The sequence below is a fragment of the Aplysia californica genome, unplaced genomic scaffold (genome assembly GCF_000002075.1).
Source record: "Aplysia californica isolate F4 #8 unplaced genomic scaffold, AplCal3.0 scaffold00013, whole genome shotgun sequence".
NCBI classification, from domain to species: Eukaryota; Metazoa; Mollusca; class Gastropoda; order Aplysiida; family Aplysiidae; genus Aplysia; species Aplysia californica.
The window spans coordinates 1,796,767-1,814,266 of NW_004797283.1; the positions used below are offsets into that span (position 1 = coordinate 1,796,767).

At 37.1% G+C, this 17,500-nt stretch overlaps 1 protein-coding gene across 1 annotated transcript in view; it reads left to right on the forward strand.

Annotated features, from left to right (window-relative positions):
* Nucleotides 1–16,308, forward strand: part of LOC101852067 (ADP-ribose glycohydrolase ARH3) — a 17,277-nt gene extending 969 nt beyond the window's left edge. The window contains exons 2-9 of the mRNA XM_013084654.2: nt 557–627; nt 3,154–3,316; nt 5,649–5,790; nt 6,264–6,477; nt 7,798–8,018; nt 8,965–9,068; nt 11,076–11,161; nt 13,583–16,308. Of these exons, the coding sequence (XP_012940108.2) occupies nt 557–627; nt 3,154–3,316; nt 5,649–5,790; nt 6,264–6,477; nt 7,798–8,018; nt 8,965–9,068; nt 11,076–11,161; nt 13,583–13,801 (1,220 nt within the window). The 3' untranslated portion in view covers nt 13,802–16,308. The remainder of the gene's footprint in view (nt 1–556; nt 628–3,153; nt 3,317–5,648; nt 5,791–6,263; nt 6,478–7,797; nt 8,019–8,964; nt 9,069–11,075; nt 11,162–13,582) is intronic.
* The last annotated feature ends 1,192 nt before the right edge of the window (nt 16,309–17,500 follow it).

Sequence of the window (17,500 nt, forward strand, 5' to 3'; positions counted from 1 at the left end):
TGAGAGAGAGAGTGTTATGAAGGAAGGGGGTGGAGGAGGGAGAAAGAGTCGATGTGAATAATGGCCGGTCAGTTCTATAAACCACGAGCCGCCACTGAAAGACACCTATTAAAATACAGTTTAAATTATCTAAGACAGCACGCATTGTTGAGGAGAAAACCGGTTGTCTTAGATAGGTAGGCCTGTACGTCTTTTGTGGTGTACATTTCTACACACATGTATTTTAAAAACTGCAAGCAGGGAATTAGTAAGAAGGGGTCTTTTGGACAGTGGTTGTCTTGGACGGGTCGCTGTTAGAGTAGGCTCAATAACATCCTTTATGTATTGTTTCTGCCTTCATATGTACATGCTCAATCATGGTACACAATCATTGTTCCAGTATCGGTTGATTTGGTCTTGAGAGTGGAATCTCCGTATATTATAAACCAAAGCAGTCAGAAAGCTTCGAAAAAGTCTTCCCACCAAGTAGCTAAACTGCTACAACTGCTAGAGTAGTATTCCTAGAGACGGATGCTGTGTTGAAAAGTGTTCTGAGAACCGCGGCCCGCGGAGACAGATTTTATCGGGGACTTTGGAGCGAGGGTGAGAGAGACAGACCATTGGGCCGAAGTTGTCGCCATCGTTGACGTAAGTTCTCTTTGATTTTGATGTCGAATAGCCCTGTCAGTTTTTGGAGATTGATGTCGCCTTTGGCTATTCTCATCAATATTTAGGATAGAAGTCAAAGTCAAAGAGAGGCAGATATTATATAGATATCTAGATCTAGATCTAGATATATAGATCTAGATATCTATATCTAGATCTAGAATCTAGATCTAGATCTAGAGATCTAGTTTTAGATCTAGATCTAGCGTTCATCATAACACAGTGTTCCTTCAACAAAGTAAGTAGATTTAGAAATCTAGATTCTAGATTTAGACTAGATTTCTAGATTATCTAGATTAGAAACTCTAGAGATCTAGATCTAAATCACAAATATACACATGTTATTATTACGAAGTGACTATTTCTCCGAACGTTCGGAGAAATAGTGCCGATCTTTATTTCTCCGAACGGTTTTCGGCTTCCGGTCTCGTGATTTTTTGCCTATTTATTGCGAGAGTTCGGCGCCAACTTTCATTCTGCCTCTGGTCTGGGAAGGAACGCGTACCGCATGGCAAGCCCGCCTACAGACAACCTTCAGTAACACCCACCACACACCCACCACCATCATGCACATGTACACACACTAACTAAACATAACTAGTGGGCAACTTTTGAACGTATGACGAGCTGAACTGTGGATGGAGAGACAGTGTGAGTGAAAGAGCGGGTGAAAGGAAGAATGTGCGAGTGTATCCACAGGTGACAGCAACTACAAGACGACGACACTGACCACCCCTGGCCTGGTCCACAGCTCACGAACAAAAGGAATGCAGCTCAGGCGGTGTTTTGCCTATATTATTGTCCATGGTTCGCAGGGAACAAGTGAGATTTTCTTTGTGTGTGCCTGGAGGGATGGGGTGGGGTATGAAAGTCATGCGGACGGGGATGAGCCGCGGGAGAGAACACGGGAATTGAATGAAAGAGTGAAACTGAAAGAGACGAATGACTCATAATTGTTTTATTCTCATTACTTCCTGCTAACCATCACTGTCCATGATTATAGTCTGTGTCCTTCTAAAATTCTCAGATAAGGCCTACCGGAAAGGAATATGCTGTCTTTGATGGCAATTAAGCTATCTTTATTTTTTTTTGTCTTCATTTTGTTCTGTTCCCTAGATCTATATTTTTAAAAGATGTTTGAAAATTATAGGCTACTGATTAAATATGTCTTTTCATCCCACAGCAAGATTTGACCATTTTGTATGCTAAAGGAAAAGTCAAAATTCTTGAGTTTTATTATAATTAAATTTACAGTGAAGATTTTGGATTTGATGAATGCTGTCTTTTAAACGTGCATTTTTGCCCCTCACCTAGTCCCAATTCAACTGCAAAAAATTATTTTATTCTTCTAAAATGAAAGTACACTTTCTGTGAAATTGATTTTTTTATTCTTAGTAATGAGTGTAGATTTAGTTTGGATAGCTGAACCTGTTGTTTTAAACTGTTATTTGAAGTTAATGAATTGATGTAACTGAGCAATTTAGATTGTCATAGTAAATGTGAAGACATGGTACTTAATAATAGTAAATAATAAATGACATATATTGTGCTCATAACCCCGATTAAGGTACACTGACTCTGAGCGCTTTACAATACAATGGGCCAACAGTATACAACAGTAACATAAAATGTTGTGTTCTGACCAAAAGAAAATCACCCCAAATATTTATCCTATTAATTTAAAAACATAATGACTTCAGCTGATGTTTGAGTGAATCAAAGGATTTGATCTCTCTTAAAGTACTTGGCAAAGCATTCCAGATCTTGGGGCCTTGATATTCAAATGCCTTTTCTTTCATGACCCTTTGTTTTAAGTTTCATAGACGATAAAAGAAATTTCTTTTTGTTAGCTGATGACCTTAAACTACAAGTTGGAATGTACAGTCTCAACAGATTTGATAAATATGATGGCGCATTATCATTCAAATACTTGTGGCATAGGGTGGCCAACTTGTACACAATTCTTTTTCAACAGGAAGGCAATGCAATGTCCGTAAAAGAGGTGTAGCAGAATCTTGATTTCTTTTCTGTAAAAGTAAACATGCAGCATTGTTTTGGACAGTTTGAAATCTTTTAACTTTCTCCAGTGATGTTCCTGATAACAAGGAGTTACAATAATCGAGTCTTGATAAAACTAAGCTAGTTACTTTGAAAACAGTAGGCCCTTGAACTACATTAAATGTAATGAAACAGAAGTTGTAAGTGGGTGAATCTTCATGTGTGATTTGCAATTGTTTGTAATTTGTCTATGTTTGTAGGTTAATCTGGGTATAGTCATTTCCATGGGTGCATACAGAGTAAACTTAACAAGTATTTCTGATAAGGTGATGTGATAGGACTGAAAATTTTTAAAGAAGTTAAATTAACATGAAACACTGAAGGTAAGATGTATCATAGTTTATGACAGTTTCGTTAATGTTCTTTGGATTTAAAGAGCTGTCTATAAGAATTCTTTATTTTTTAGAAATGTAGAGGGTTTATCAGTCTTTCTCCATTGTTTAAGGAAAGGTCCAGAAAAAAGCAAGAATCTTCTGCAACATGTCTTTGTCGAGATTCAAAGGCAGTTTGATCGGGGCAGTTGTGGCTGACTGCATAGGAGCACTATTTGAAGGTATCCGTGTTGTCAGACTGAAGGACGTGCTTGGTGTAGTGGAGCATAAAATTGAGAAAGGTAGGCTTCTGTGTGTGACCATATCCTAATTGAGGTGTGCTGATCAAATGAGTAACTTCTCGGATTTTAGCCTTATAATGGAAATTGATACTGACATCAACTTAATAGGTGGAGTTTGTACAATTTGTAAGAATGGAATAATAAAAGACACGGTAGTCTTGAACAAAATGGCATCAACTGAAAATCTATAAATCTGACCCCAGTGTTGATTTTTGTCCGATATCTCCATTCTTGGATTGCGAGAAGTAACTCATTTTATCAGCACGTCTTTATATATCTTAGTTAAGGTGAGTGTTTAAGTAAGTACATGCGGGGAACTGGAGGGTGCCACTGGAAGGTCCTACTTCTTTTCTTTTCTTCTGTTATCTTATTTCTGTCTTTCTTACTCTTTCCAAGCACTGTGTTATTATGTTAATGAGCTTCTCTTTACTCAAACAAGGTAATTTTACTTTCTCAATTTGCTTTTGAGGTTTTTCCTTTTTTCAAAACTTAAGATAAGGGAGTGTAGAAAGAGAAAGATAGATAAAAGTTATTCATAAGAATGCTTTTGTGGTGATATGTGTGGGCAGTTTGAACCCATGTTCTGGAAACAGGGGAGGATGAATTCTGTTGCATGTGACATGACCTGCTTATTGATTCTGAAGAGAGAAAAATGAGGGAGGATGCATATGTACAAATTTGTCATAGCATGGGAAAATCAGACACTTATTAAATTTTAGGTGTATAGGAAATTATTGGGGCTCTCGTTGGTATAGAGGTTACTGTGTTCACCTCTCATTTAAAAGGTCCTGGGTTCGAAACTTGACAGCGACGGAAAATTTTCTTCTTTTAAATTTTCTCATTTAACTTTGTTTCCTCCTCTCTAACCATGTTCTGTCTTGTGCTTTTGTCTCCACTTTCAACCCCAACCGCCTTTGCCCCCTCCTCTGGTCGCCTGACTATTTCTGTACTCTTTTTACTCCTACTCCTTGGCTCCCTCTTACTGTTGTCTTTCAGCCACACCCCTAATCTTCAGGTAGGTAAGGTCTAACACCTAGCCTTCTTAAATAAGGGTGAAAAATCTGGGAGGTCCCGTGTGCTAGTTGCCCACATTAAAAGATCCCTTGGTGGTCCAAAATCGATAAGAGTAGGCTTCGGCTGCTATCCGGACAAAATTCTAAATTAATTCCTACCAAACTAAAAATATTTAATGTTTACCGCGCACTCGTATGAACTTATGCAGTTTTGAGTGCCGTAAACTACTTACCAAAAAAACCAAACAAAAGGTCTAATGTTAAAGCCTGTTCATTTGTCTTGCTCTTGATTAAACAAATACCCATCTATCTTGAGTAGGTTGAGATACTTGCAATTGAAGGAGGTGGGGGTCGCTTGGTGTCATAGATAAAATTGGAGAGGAAATGACTACCAAAGGTTGGTGACTTTGAAAGCTTGAGTGTCCTTGAAAACTGCAAATTTACATTTTTTTTGCATTTTTGATCAATGTTTTTCTTTAAAATCAACTTAAAAATATGTTTTAAGATGGACCTCCCTCACATACACTTGCACGCATGCTTGCACACACACACACACACACACACACACACACACACACACACACACACACACACACACACACACACACACACACAACTCACACACACTCACAACTCACACACACTCACACAATCAATAAAGTCCACCACCAGGTGGAAAGGTTGCCAGTTTCTTTGATTTAATTATTTTGCCAAATGGTCAACCATGATGCCACACAATGCCACACACATGTATTTTGTTATCTAACAATATGGGCTGGATTGTCTGGAAGGTACTGGAGGGTTGCACTGCAGTGAATGTTTTACCGGTATTTGTCTAAAGAGCTGAATTTAGACAACTGAAAACTTAGTTTGAGTTTCTGTTTGGAGCATATCAATTGATAAAGGGGCTGAATTGATCTTTATTGGTCCTTTTTTTTTACCGTTAGGCACAAAAATGTAATTACTTTATCTGAAAGCAATTCTACTCTCATTTATTTGATTCACGTCAACTATTTATGTACATACCTAAAGTTTGACTTGATTTTTGCATATAGATCTAGTTAACATGTTATAATCACGTCTTATGTCAACTTATACAAAAATGTAATTGCGCCTGCATGGCATTCCTTACTTCCATGTACGATGACATACTCACTTGTCATAAAAATGATGTAAATGTGTTAACACATTCATAAGCAGAAAAAGTAAAATCATTATGGTTTTTAGGAAGGAACAGACCTAATTTTACCTTGTTTAAAGCTTTCTTTGTCTATGTATAGTATAGTGTTAATAAATAAAATTTCTGTCACAATTTTCAGCGAGAAAGATACAGAAAGAGTCAGGCACTCGTCCAGCTGATGTGTATGGTTTGCAGTTCACAGATGACACAGCGATGGCTCGTAGTGTGGCAGCGTCTCTCATAGAGAAGGATAAATTGGATGCTAGAGACCTGGCACATAGGTAAATATCTATTCAGGTTTCTTTTTATTGTTTGCTATGTATTGCGGGCTGTTGCAGTAGGTTTTAAATCTGCATGTTGTTCAATTTAGAACTCAGATTTCTGAAGGAGGAATTAAAGTCATCTTACAAAAAAACCCCAAAGAACTCATTGTTCTTTGATAATGTCTATTTGTTTTAGCTTGTCAGGTTTAGGATGAACGAAACTCTGAATTCTGCTGCCAGGTTTGAGGTCATGGTAACTTATACATGGTTTCTATAAATTCTCCAATCATATTAATCTACTTGAAGGCCATTTGTAATTTTTTTCAACAAGTACTTACTTAAGAAGAAAAAACTAGTGTGGTTCAGTGACTATACTAGAAGGCACATTCCAAAATCGAAAGTAGCCGAACTGAAGTGAGTTAAAAGGTGGAAAAAAATTATATTACTTTTCTATTCTTTTTTGTTGGTTGTAATATTTTTTTAAATACTAGGTTTGCTGAGGAGTTTAGATCAGAGCCAGACCGAGGTTATGGTGGCAATGTTGTCACAGTGTTGAAGGCTCTGCGGGACCCAGACATTGAGGATGTGTTCAAGCCTGCCAGTGAACAGTTTGATGGAAGTGGCTCGTACGGCAATGGAGGAGCCATGAGAATTTCACCAGCACCCCTTTTTACATTTTTTGACAATGACATTACAAAATTAGAGGTAAGAAATTTGTTATTACTGTTTCTAAAGTATGTGTACGAAATGGTTTGTACATATTATTGATGTCTTTGGTACATTATATGGTAGAAGCATGTATATGTATACCTGTTGGTAAAGAAAAAAAGCTTATGCAAGAAGCTTCTTATGTGGCATATTTTGCCTAGTGATCAGGGTTTTTACCTTGCCAGCAAAGGACGTGAGTACAATTCTGTCATGGGTAAAATGTCTAACCAGTTGCAATACTTTCTGCTAGAACGTGCTCCTTATTATCCAGGTTGCTCCTGACGGGCAAGGTCAAAGCAGCCTGTCTACCTGATGACCTATTTATTGGGGATGCAGGTGTTGAACTGTAACTCTTTAAGGAGGTATCAGACATGTCTGACAGCAAACAGAAAGATATGTTGTGGCACATTTCAAATCATATTACAAAACAGAAATATGAATTTGCATATTTCATAGTGTGCACATTGCAGTTTGTCTTTCGAAGTTTAAGATGAAGAAAACAAAATTGAAAAATCTGTACGAGTAATGAAATTATGCTTAATTAAACTAAACAACAACCCAAAATAGTGCACCTTTAAGCGTTAATGAAAGACCATAATGCGAGTCCTAAAAGAGTTAAAAATGTGTTGAACAGTTTCTCAGGGTGAAAAGGAAAGCGGAATAGTAAAAGCACCATTAGAATATTCCTAAAAGTGATTGGGAATAAGTAAATCTTAGCATTTTCATTGAGGAAAACAGCATTTTTGTAAGATCACAGTCACTTCAGGGTCACTGACATTTATCTTGTTTTTTATCCTGGTGTCAGCACAAAAGACTTCTATTTCATAGTGGAATCAGGCACTTGGTCAGTTTTTAGGCTTGTGGAGTTATTGGTGTAACTTAAAACCTGTTCATTTGCCTTTCTTTTGATGAAAAATTTACTCATTTATCTTAAATTCAAGTCGAAATATCTGCAGTTGAAGAAAGTGGAGGTTGCCTGTTGTCAGAGGTAAAATTTATTACATTGTAGTGAGAAAATGACTGCCAAAGTTTGGTAACTTCCAATGCTGTGTACAATAGTGTCCATGGAAACTGCAAATTTACAGTCTTTGGTCACTGTTTTTCCGTAAAATTCAAGTTGTTGTGTGGTTTTGAATAGACATAAAGGTATTGAGCCCAAAACAAAAAAATTGACAAAAATTGCTCTAAGTGTGGGTGGAAAAATGTCGGTTTCTTTCATTTCGATAATTAATTTGACGAGTGTCTGATTTCACCTTAATGCCGTACATTTTGTTCTCTTTGTGTCTTTATTATTTTTTTTTGGTATGTTCCTTTCAGAGTCTGACTGACTCCATCACCCGACTGACACACACCAATCCTCTTGCCATCCATGGGGCAATGCTTGAAGTCTTTGCTATAGATGAGATAATGCGGATGTCGCAAGGGCAGAGTATTGATGTCAACAAGTTTCTAGACTCACTCATTGCTAAAATGAAGCCTATTGAGGAGAAATCGAATGACTGTTCAGAACCACTTGCAAAGAAAGTTGTGCCAAAGAGGTGACTTGATCGCTTCTTTCTTGTTTCTCACTTTCGAATGTTTCAGTGTCAGACAAAAACTTTTCCTGAACTTTTAGATGGCTTTTGTCTAGTGAACTACCATAATGAATCATTTCACAGGAAATTGGGGGGTGGGGGTGTGGGGTGTTGTCTTGCTTACCAAAAGTTTGAATTTGATTCTGGAGTGGGGAAGGTATTTTATCTAGTGTTATTGTTAAATTGTAGGATCCGTCTTGGTCAACCTTGACAGGGCAAAAGATGGCAGCAACCTGTCTTCTAAATTATTATGTTTATTGATGGGGCACAAAGCATTTACAACAAAACTTTGTGTGGAGCTTAAGGATCTTACACTGGAATCTTTTGAGAGGTTTCATGTCCTCCTGGAAACTAATTCTCCAATCTTTCTAATAAAATTGTTGGCATGGCATCACCACACTTATTTTCTTTGGAGCAGGCTTTTGTCATGTTTCTTGAGAATGTTTTTTCTGTCATCATGTACCGGGTATATATATATTTTATATATTCCTCTGTATTTACTTCAAGATTTCTTGAAGTATTGCTTGAGCAAACCCGAACAAAATGTTAAATCATTGCTTGTAATTGAAACATGTATGGATTATTAAACAATGTAATGAAAAACAGTTTAACTAAGAGCAATTTCCCACCTGCCTTTGTTTTTTCGTGACATTTCTCTGTCACTTCCATCTGTAGTCTAGTGGTTAGGCTTCTAGACTTGGAACCATGAGATTATGGGTTTGGATATTCAAGGCTCAGCTGGATCCAACAACTTGGCCTTGGGAAAAGCACTTTGTAAGAATTTTCCCATTTAGCTCGCTCTTATCTGAAATGGAAGTTTAATTCGGAGGTTCTACCTCTTCAATAACCCAACAGTGTTGCAAGGGGGCATCAAATGCGTACAATTTCAATTTTTTTTCTTCTATTTCAGACCTTTGGATGCCGACCCAACCCCGTACTGTGCGAAGTTGGAGAAGATTAAAGAATTTGCGTTCAAAGAAGATTTGAACGCTTCCGAGGTTGAAGCTGTGTTAGGTTAGATAGTTTCACATTTTCATGTCAGTACCTCAGTGCTTCTTTTCTTCTCAGCAAGTTTTTTTGGTATCATTTCTTATTTCACTGACTGCTTTTACTGACGCTATGTTGGCGGGTCTAAACATACGAGAAATGCTGAACCTGCAACCCCGGCGATTTCAATTTCTTTCGGCACTCTTTTTACACGATTTACCAAACTGCTTTATCAGCCTCGGCAATTGTGGAAAAGGATACCGTACTACTGAATGTCTCTTTGATTCTGTTATTGTTTCCCTTGATCTGTTGATGTAGCTTTTGTGGGGGATTTTTTGTCTTTTGTGAGGTAAGTTACAATGGGTATTTTTAAAGTCTGCGCTCAGTGTTTTGCGATTATAGGTTGAACTTATACATCATCCACTTGATAAGCCATTCATTTCTATAGGTTCCGATATTGAACTTGAACAGGGCATACCAGATGGTCTTAAAAGTGACTTGGAATACTTAGATCCCTATTATTTTATTAAAGAGGTTTTTAAAAAAGTGCCCTTGAGGTTCCTTCATATACTTCCTTATTCCTCAACCACTGACTCAAGTAATTCAAAGTTAATCCTTGCTCATATGTCAATAATCATACACATAAAAGAATGACTTTTATTTGTTGAAAACCTGTTTTCACCACATAAAAAGGATTAACAGTGAAAATTATGTATTTCAACTTTGAATGGTTATTGTTCAATGGATGTTCTAAAACACCATTGAAATGCTGGCATCCGGGGAAAGGTTGGAATTTCAGCCCCTGGCTGTCAGTAAGTTAAGAATATTACTGTGATAAGTAACTCAGCAATGAATTAAAGAGTTCTTGATGAATTGCTTGAACTTGTATTGTTTTTTTTTGTCGACTACATTGTTGACTGTCGTTTGACCTGTTGACTGAATTATGAAAACGGAATAGATCAGTAGTATGGTTTTATTATCCAAATATGAAGTGAGCGAGATCTATACTAGTAATTTTGGTGGGAAAAGGGTTGCTTACGGGTCTGGAACAAGGAAAGGAAATGAATGGCATTGTTCTGATCTTTTGGTTCTGTTTTGTGATTCACTTGCTTCAGTGTTATACAGAAAGGGATGTTACTGTTGCTGTTATATTTTACAAACAGCAGAGTAGACCAGAAAATCAGGATTGCTTCCCTTTGAGTTGTGAAGAGAGAGTTCACAAAACAGAGTTGTTCATTTTATTGTTTGCTGTCCTGACAATCTCTATTTGGATTTCGGCAAATTTTACTCAGGTTGTGAATTGATGTGAAGGATAACAGACTGTGCCTTAAAATGGATTACAGGATTTTTCTTTCTCCATGAAATTGATGTAGCCTACTTAAAAAGAACAAAATCAACAACCGAGGGAGTAATGCAGTTTTGTGAACTTTTTATCATAGAAAATTTTTAATGGGGGGGCAACATTAATTTTATGTTTAATAACTCAAACAATATGGCATCATTGCTGTTATTATCTTTTTTGACAGCTTCCCAGTTTTGTAGTGGTAAACATTTCACTGTTGCAGGCAGCAGACCTGAGTTTAATTCTCGAACAGGAACAAATTTTTATGTAGTTTGTCGGCTGTCTTTCTGTTGAGGTTTTGTATCTCTTTCAACCTGGGTTGGCCCTGACAGGCAGAGTCGGAATCCCACTACTGAAGGATCTCAGTTGTATGGATGGGGGTGTTAAGACAAGTAAAATAAATAAAGCTTTTTAGGGTCTGTTTTTGTAAGTCTAGTCACCTTTGATTATCACAATTTAGATAATAGGCTAATGTATTTTACTTAGCATTTTTTTGTCTATGGAAAACTTATGAAGCTAGCTGAACAGAGGCAGTTTATCATTCTCAAAAACTTCAAGTATGTTGTGAAAAATTATGTTAAAGTAATTTATTTTCATCAAGAAGTTTATTGTTACTTTATCATTTCACCTAATGGCAAAAAGAGAAGTAAATATCCACATCCACATTCAGATTTGTTTTTTGTCGTTTTCAGGAAATGATGTGTCTGCTCTTGGGTCTGTCCCAGCTGCAATTCTTTCTTTTGTCCGACAGGCTGTAACGCCTGATCCAAATATGGAGGTAAGCTTTTTTTTTTTCTTTTAACTGATTCCCTCCATGATTTTTTCAGCCTCTGGACAAAATTATTTTTCCCTGTTCAGTTTTAGACCTGGGGTGCATCTATGTAATGCATTACTGTGAAGCTCTAAGTCACTCTAATAGGTATTGTTATATACCAAACTGATGGGAACAATTAGAAGAATCTGTTTATATCAATAACAATTACCTATAATCTGTTTGCATTGCATTTTCCTTCTGACAAAAACGAATGAGAAAAAAAAATTGTGCAACAGCTCTTTGAAAATTTCGACTTACCGCATTTTCTCAGCTCTACAAGTCCTTATAATCAATAGGAATCAACACAACATTGTAGCGATATCACCCTAGCACACATTTATGCAAGAATTTCAAAATTTAGTTGAACATCTTTCTTTGAAGAGCCTTTTTATTATACCAGGCTCTGTGTTGTTTACCCTTAGATCTAGCCTACATCGCAACAACAAAACAACGATTTTTGCAAGAATTTCGCGGAGTTTTGTTAGATATTGGCGCTCAGAGATTGAGGTCAGGTCTGTTCACAAGTTCTACTTCCTTTCGACAACTTAAAAAGTAGGAACTATGTTAAAAAGTGCACCTTTGTTTCGGATTTCGTTGAGCCGCTCACAGCGGCCGAATGGAGGCAGCGGAAAAACTCAGAGCCGCTGTCAGCGGCCGAATGGACGGAATCAGTTAAAAGAAATATACAGATTAACTCTTTTCCTACCAGGAGAAAATCCACCACTGGCCCAGGGCTCTTCTCTGACCTATTTTTACGTCCCTACCCCACCAAAGGAAAATGTCAAAATATCCAACTGAACTTACACAAACCATATCATATGGCCCATCAAACTGAAGGTTAAAAAGTAATCTATCAGATGGTGATACAATATTAAAGATTTATTCCAATTATAATAGTTTGGGGCTTGTAAAAGTGATTATGCAATTTTGAAGGTGTCATATGAAATAAACAATTTTCCAGCTTTGAAAGGTCATATCTAAAAAAGTACAACAACAGCATCATTCACACTTCCCAATTAGGTGGCCTCAAGTAATACAAAGAAATGCTGAAAGTTATGTATGTGCACCTATTATAAAAGTGAAAATATGAGAATATACTGAAGTCAGGGGAGCACTTTTCTTTTCATTTTTACGTTTCGGAGGGAACAGAAAAATTCACTGAAATGACAAAAAAATCGCCTCTTTCAGTGCTGTCTTTTCTTTCATATCCGCAAACAGGAAGTCTATTCTATTATTTCGAAAACATTGATCAGCCGAGAATTTAGTGTAGATGGCCAGCCACTCAAGCCCTATTTTGTGGCTCTTGGTCCAGCAAGGCCACATCCGAGAGCCGCACTGGCTAATTGCAAAAGATTTAGTCATATGAAGGGAATACTCTTGTTACATGTTCAGTAATTTTTGTTGGTGTAATTTTTAAGTCAGCATTGCATTTTTATTAAAAGGAACATGTGTCCTTGAGTGACATGTAGTAGTAGTTTAAAAAATCGCTCTCAGGATTGTTTACAAGTTGGCCACCATATGTCACAAATGTTTGAATGATAATGCACCATCATATTTATCAAATCTGTTAAGACTGTACATTCCAACTCGCAGTTTAAGGTCATCAGCTGACAAAAAGAAATTTATTTTACCATATATGAAACTTAAAACAATGGGTGAAAGGGCATTTGAATACCAAGGCCCCAAGATCTGGAATGCTTTACCAAGTACGTTGAGAGAAATCAAATCTTTTGATTCATTCAAATGTCAGCTGAATGTTGTACTGTATTGTAAAGCGCTCAGAGCCTGTGTACTTTATTCGAGGTTGAGTGCTATATAAATGTCATTTATTATTATTATTATTATTATTATTATTATTATTATTATTATTATTATTATTATTATTATTATTATGTGTGTGTTCTATTTTATCTTTATAGATAAAGAATCTTATAGCTGACCCCCTCAGAACTTTAAAAATTATATTTGCAGTAAAACACATAATCTGGGGTGCCCAACTGAGACTGAGATAATTTTTATTCGAGCCAAAGCTGAGAGAAATACTTTTAGAAGTACTGGTCTTTTTTGACGAGGCAGTCCTTTACATTTCAACAGTTCTTTCTTACTATGACCATTACAGTTCTCTATCAATTTTTGTTCTGTGCATATCAGTGATTCCTTAACCCTACAGGACTGAGAGCACCCCTCATCCTGAGTAACCTTTAATCTTTTGCACACCAAATGCTCGCCTCAGGTAGATGTAGTATAAGGGAAGGAGTTTTCCCACATGAGCTGAGATCCATCCATCCGTCCGTCCATCCATCCATCCGTCCGTCCGTCGGTCCATCCATCCATCCATCCATCCATCCATGGTTCTGCTAGCTGTGCTTTAATTTTCTGTTTCAGGGCCGGAACGAATTTGAACGCACAGTGCTCTATGCAATATCCCTGGGTGGTGATACGGACACCATAGCAACCATGGCGGCTGCGATAGCTGGGGCGCTGTACGGTGCAGAGCAGATTCCAGAGTCCTGGCAGTACTACTGTGAAGGGGTGGCAGATGCTGAGACTTTTGCCGAGAAGTTCTTTCAGAGGGGCCAAGTGCAAAAAGTTGCGCAGGATTAAATGGATTCTTGAATAAAGGAAAAAGAATGTTGGATTGTTAACCTCTGACCTAAAGAAACCAATGAGCCTGGCCCTCAGAACTTCAAGAGAGAAAACGAACTTGTTAATTTAATTTCTAACAAATTTTGTTTAATGATTTATTACAATAGATGCAGTTAATTAAATTTTTAACAAGTATTGTTTCGTGATTTATTACAATAGATGATGTAACAATTGCAGCTTCCCTTCATTGGATCTCTTTAATTTTCACTCTTCCATCCAACCTTTCTTTCTATTTCTATCTTGTTATCTTGTTTTTGCACAGCCTAGCTTTTTATGATTTGAATAAGCTGCATTTACTTTTCATGAAAGACAATTATCTGTTGTATCTATTGGAGGGCTTATGTTTTGATTTCATCGATGTAACAGTTTCTCATATTTAAAAAAAGTCTGTTTGTGAAAATGGTTGCATTTACTGATGAAGTTTGTTAAAGAAGAGAAACTAATTTTTCCCTGATTTTGATGAATGAAACGGTTTGCTGAGTCTGGTGATAGCTAATGTGAAATTTGTTTTCCTCTTGTGTCACTTCCTGTGTTGATAATGGTGTGGATGGCTGTTGCTTATCAAAGAGTGCTTGCTGTATATATTTTTCTATGATGTTTAAAGCTGTAGGTATCAGATACTAAATTTTCAAAGTAGCTATATACCAAATGTATCTGTTCCATGAAAAGCGTATGTCTCCTAAGAATTTTAGTAGTATTGTTTTACCTCTCAGTCAATTTTTAAGGAAATGGCAGCTGTTTTAATGTAATCAAATATTGCTAGATTCGCTAATTGGCTGCAACCCTATGTTTGACAGGTAATAAAAATGGAAGCTACCTAGTGCACCAAACACCTCCGCATTAACAGAGTACAGTCACTATAACATAGATATATGGAGCCTAGTTTTTTTCAAGACTGAAAACTGAGCGCTGTCCCGGGTGGCGCCCCACCGGCCCCCCGCAGTGAGCAAATCGGCTCTATACTGCAGTATACAGAGTGTTCCCTGTGCTTTCGGAGTTTCGCGGAGGGATTGATGCAAAATAATTCCAAACCGATGACTTTATTCTAATAGACCATGAACTGATCTTTCTGTTGGAAGCTTTTCTGGGCCATTATTTTACATGTACATATTTTGTTTTAAAAAATGGTCTTTGAAAATAAGGCTAATTTTACAGGCTTTCTAATCGAATGCCAAAGGCCAAAGATATACCACAAGAAACGCCATTCAAAGCTCTGTAGTTCTCCACTAATGAAAAGACAGTATTTAATCTTCAATCTTTACGCGAAGCATTCGAATGCATGGGTGTCAATTTTTTAACTGGCCAACCTCACATTCTGACTGCGAGGGGTTTTGCTTTCCACGGCTATTCTCCAGCTCACAAATCGCAGATATACAAGCGTTTTATGTTTTATAGCGAAAGAGCAAAGAAAGAGATATGTCTGAATCACCCAATTTTACTGAAACCTTGCACTCGGAAGGCTACGTTTCGGCTTACGTTCCGTGTTTATGCTACCTACTTAAAAAACTAAATACATTTTTCAAATACCTGTGATAAAACAATGTAGAGCTTAACCTCAGCTGATACGACTTTGTTCAAATTTTTATTCTTGTAGGATAAATACAAAAACAGAATATCGTTTCACTGATCTTTGTAAGAAACAAACAAAATGCATTAATAACTTGGCTCAAGCTTTTCTAGAGAATCCTGTTTTCCTGTTCTGATTCCTGTTTGATTTATAATTCTCAGAACCTTTGTGCTCTATGAAAAACGGAAATTATCAGGTCTTTTCCTTATGTATCATGCACACTTGAACTTTTTTATTCCATTATTATTAAAGGCAGCCCCCCAAAAAGTGTTTAGAATTGTTTTTCTTTCACCTTTTTTGTATGGATTTTGACTTTGCTTTCTTTAATAATAGTGGACTCACGTTAAACTTTTATGGAATGCGGGTAATCAGAAACAGCAGTAAACCTAAAGAAAATGAAATCCCCGATCTGTTTATCTGGGTTTTTTTTCTATTTGAGTAATCCTTCTTAACCAGGTCGTCCTGCTGATTTCGGTTTGAGCTGACTCACTCTATAAGGTGTATTTGCTTCTTGTTTATTGTATTCCTGTCTGTACATGTGGATTGTATAGGACATTTTTTTACATGCTTCACAGCTTTAATGGGTTACTTGGTTTCTTTTTTCTGTTTGAGTTAAGGCAATTCACGGGAAAGACATCAGAAAAATTTCCTGGTCTGGCGATGAATTATCAGAAAAATGTTTTCAATCTCATAAAATGCACTTTCAACACATTTTGGATTCATGCTGATGACAGAGGAACATATTTATTGTGTTCTAATGATGCCTAACAGGTTTCATTCAAATATTTTAAATTTATTCATCTTGAAATAAGATGACCTTCTATCATTACCACACTTTTGTTAATTGTTAATTTATGCTTCGTTCAGATTCTGTTATAAAATAGACTTTCTGCTTTTGGTAGGATCCTTCTGTGAATTATTTAATTGAAAGCCTTTGGTGCTATCACAAGGCCAGGGTCAAATATCATAATGTCTTCTTATCATCAATTAAATTGTCAAAAATGACACTACTCATGGTATCGCGACCTCAGTGCTTTCTTGTCCTATCTCCATTTTTTTTTAACATTGAAAATGTGACTTCTTCTAAAGCTCACTCTTTGTTATGAACTGTTTTCACTGTTATTACAAATGGAGATAGGACAAGAGAGCACTAAGGTCGCGGTATGTTATCTATCAATATATCTATTTATTTGTCTGTCTGTCTGTCGTTTCTCTCAATCTCTGTGTTTGTCTAGCATCCTATCTTTCTACTGTCCTTTTAGATATTTATCTTTCTCTCTCTCTCTCTCTCTCTCTATCTCTCTCTCTCTCTCTCTCTCTCTCTCTCTATCTCTCACTTTATCTATCTCTCTCCCTCTCTCTGTATCTGTCTGTCTGTCTGTCTCTCTGTCTTTCTACATGTACGATCTATCCATTTATTCATCTATTGATTTCTTTCTCTCTCTCTCTCTCTCTCTCTCTCTCTCTCTCTCTCTCTCTCTCTCTCTCTCTCTCTCTCTCTCTCTCTTTCTCTCTCTCTCTCTATCTCCTTCTCCCTGTCTCTCTCTCTCCCTCTCTCTCCCCCCCTCTCCTTTTCTTTGCAAGTGCCTGCCATAAGTACCGTTTTCCATAGAGACGACACTGCCCAAACAATTACAAAGAATATAATATATACATATGTGTGGCTCTTTTCGTCAATGCTGACGGTCAATTTAGCTTAAGATGGTCTCAAGGTTGTCTTCATACAGCATCTTTCATGACTAATTTTTGTTACATTTGAAGCACAGATTCTGTCGCAGTGCTTGCATGTCAGTGACTTGGATGAAAGCTCTGTATTTCCGCTGTTTTCCTTTCGTCGTTGGCGCTTCTCAGCCTGGTTGTTTCTAAGGTTGCTCTCTGGCATTATAGTTCTTTCATTTATCATTTTCCTCCGTGTTTTCCTGTACTCGGCTATTTCTTCTCAGATGCTAACATCTACTCCAAGCTTGGATAAGCTGTTTTTGCAGGTGTATGTACCTCAATTTTGGTCTTCCTCTTGATCTCTTTCCCTGGACACGTTCTCTATAGAGAAGTTGCTTCGGAATCCGGTTGTCGTCCCTTCTCTTGACATT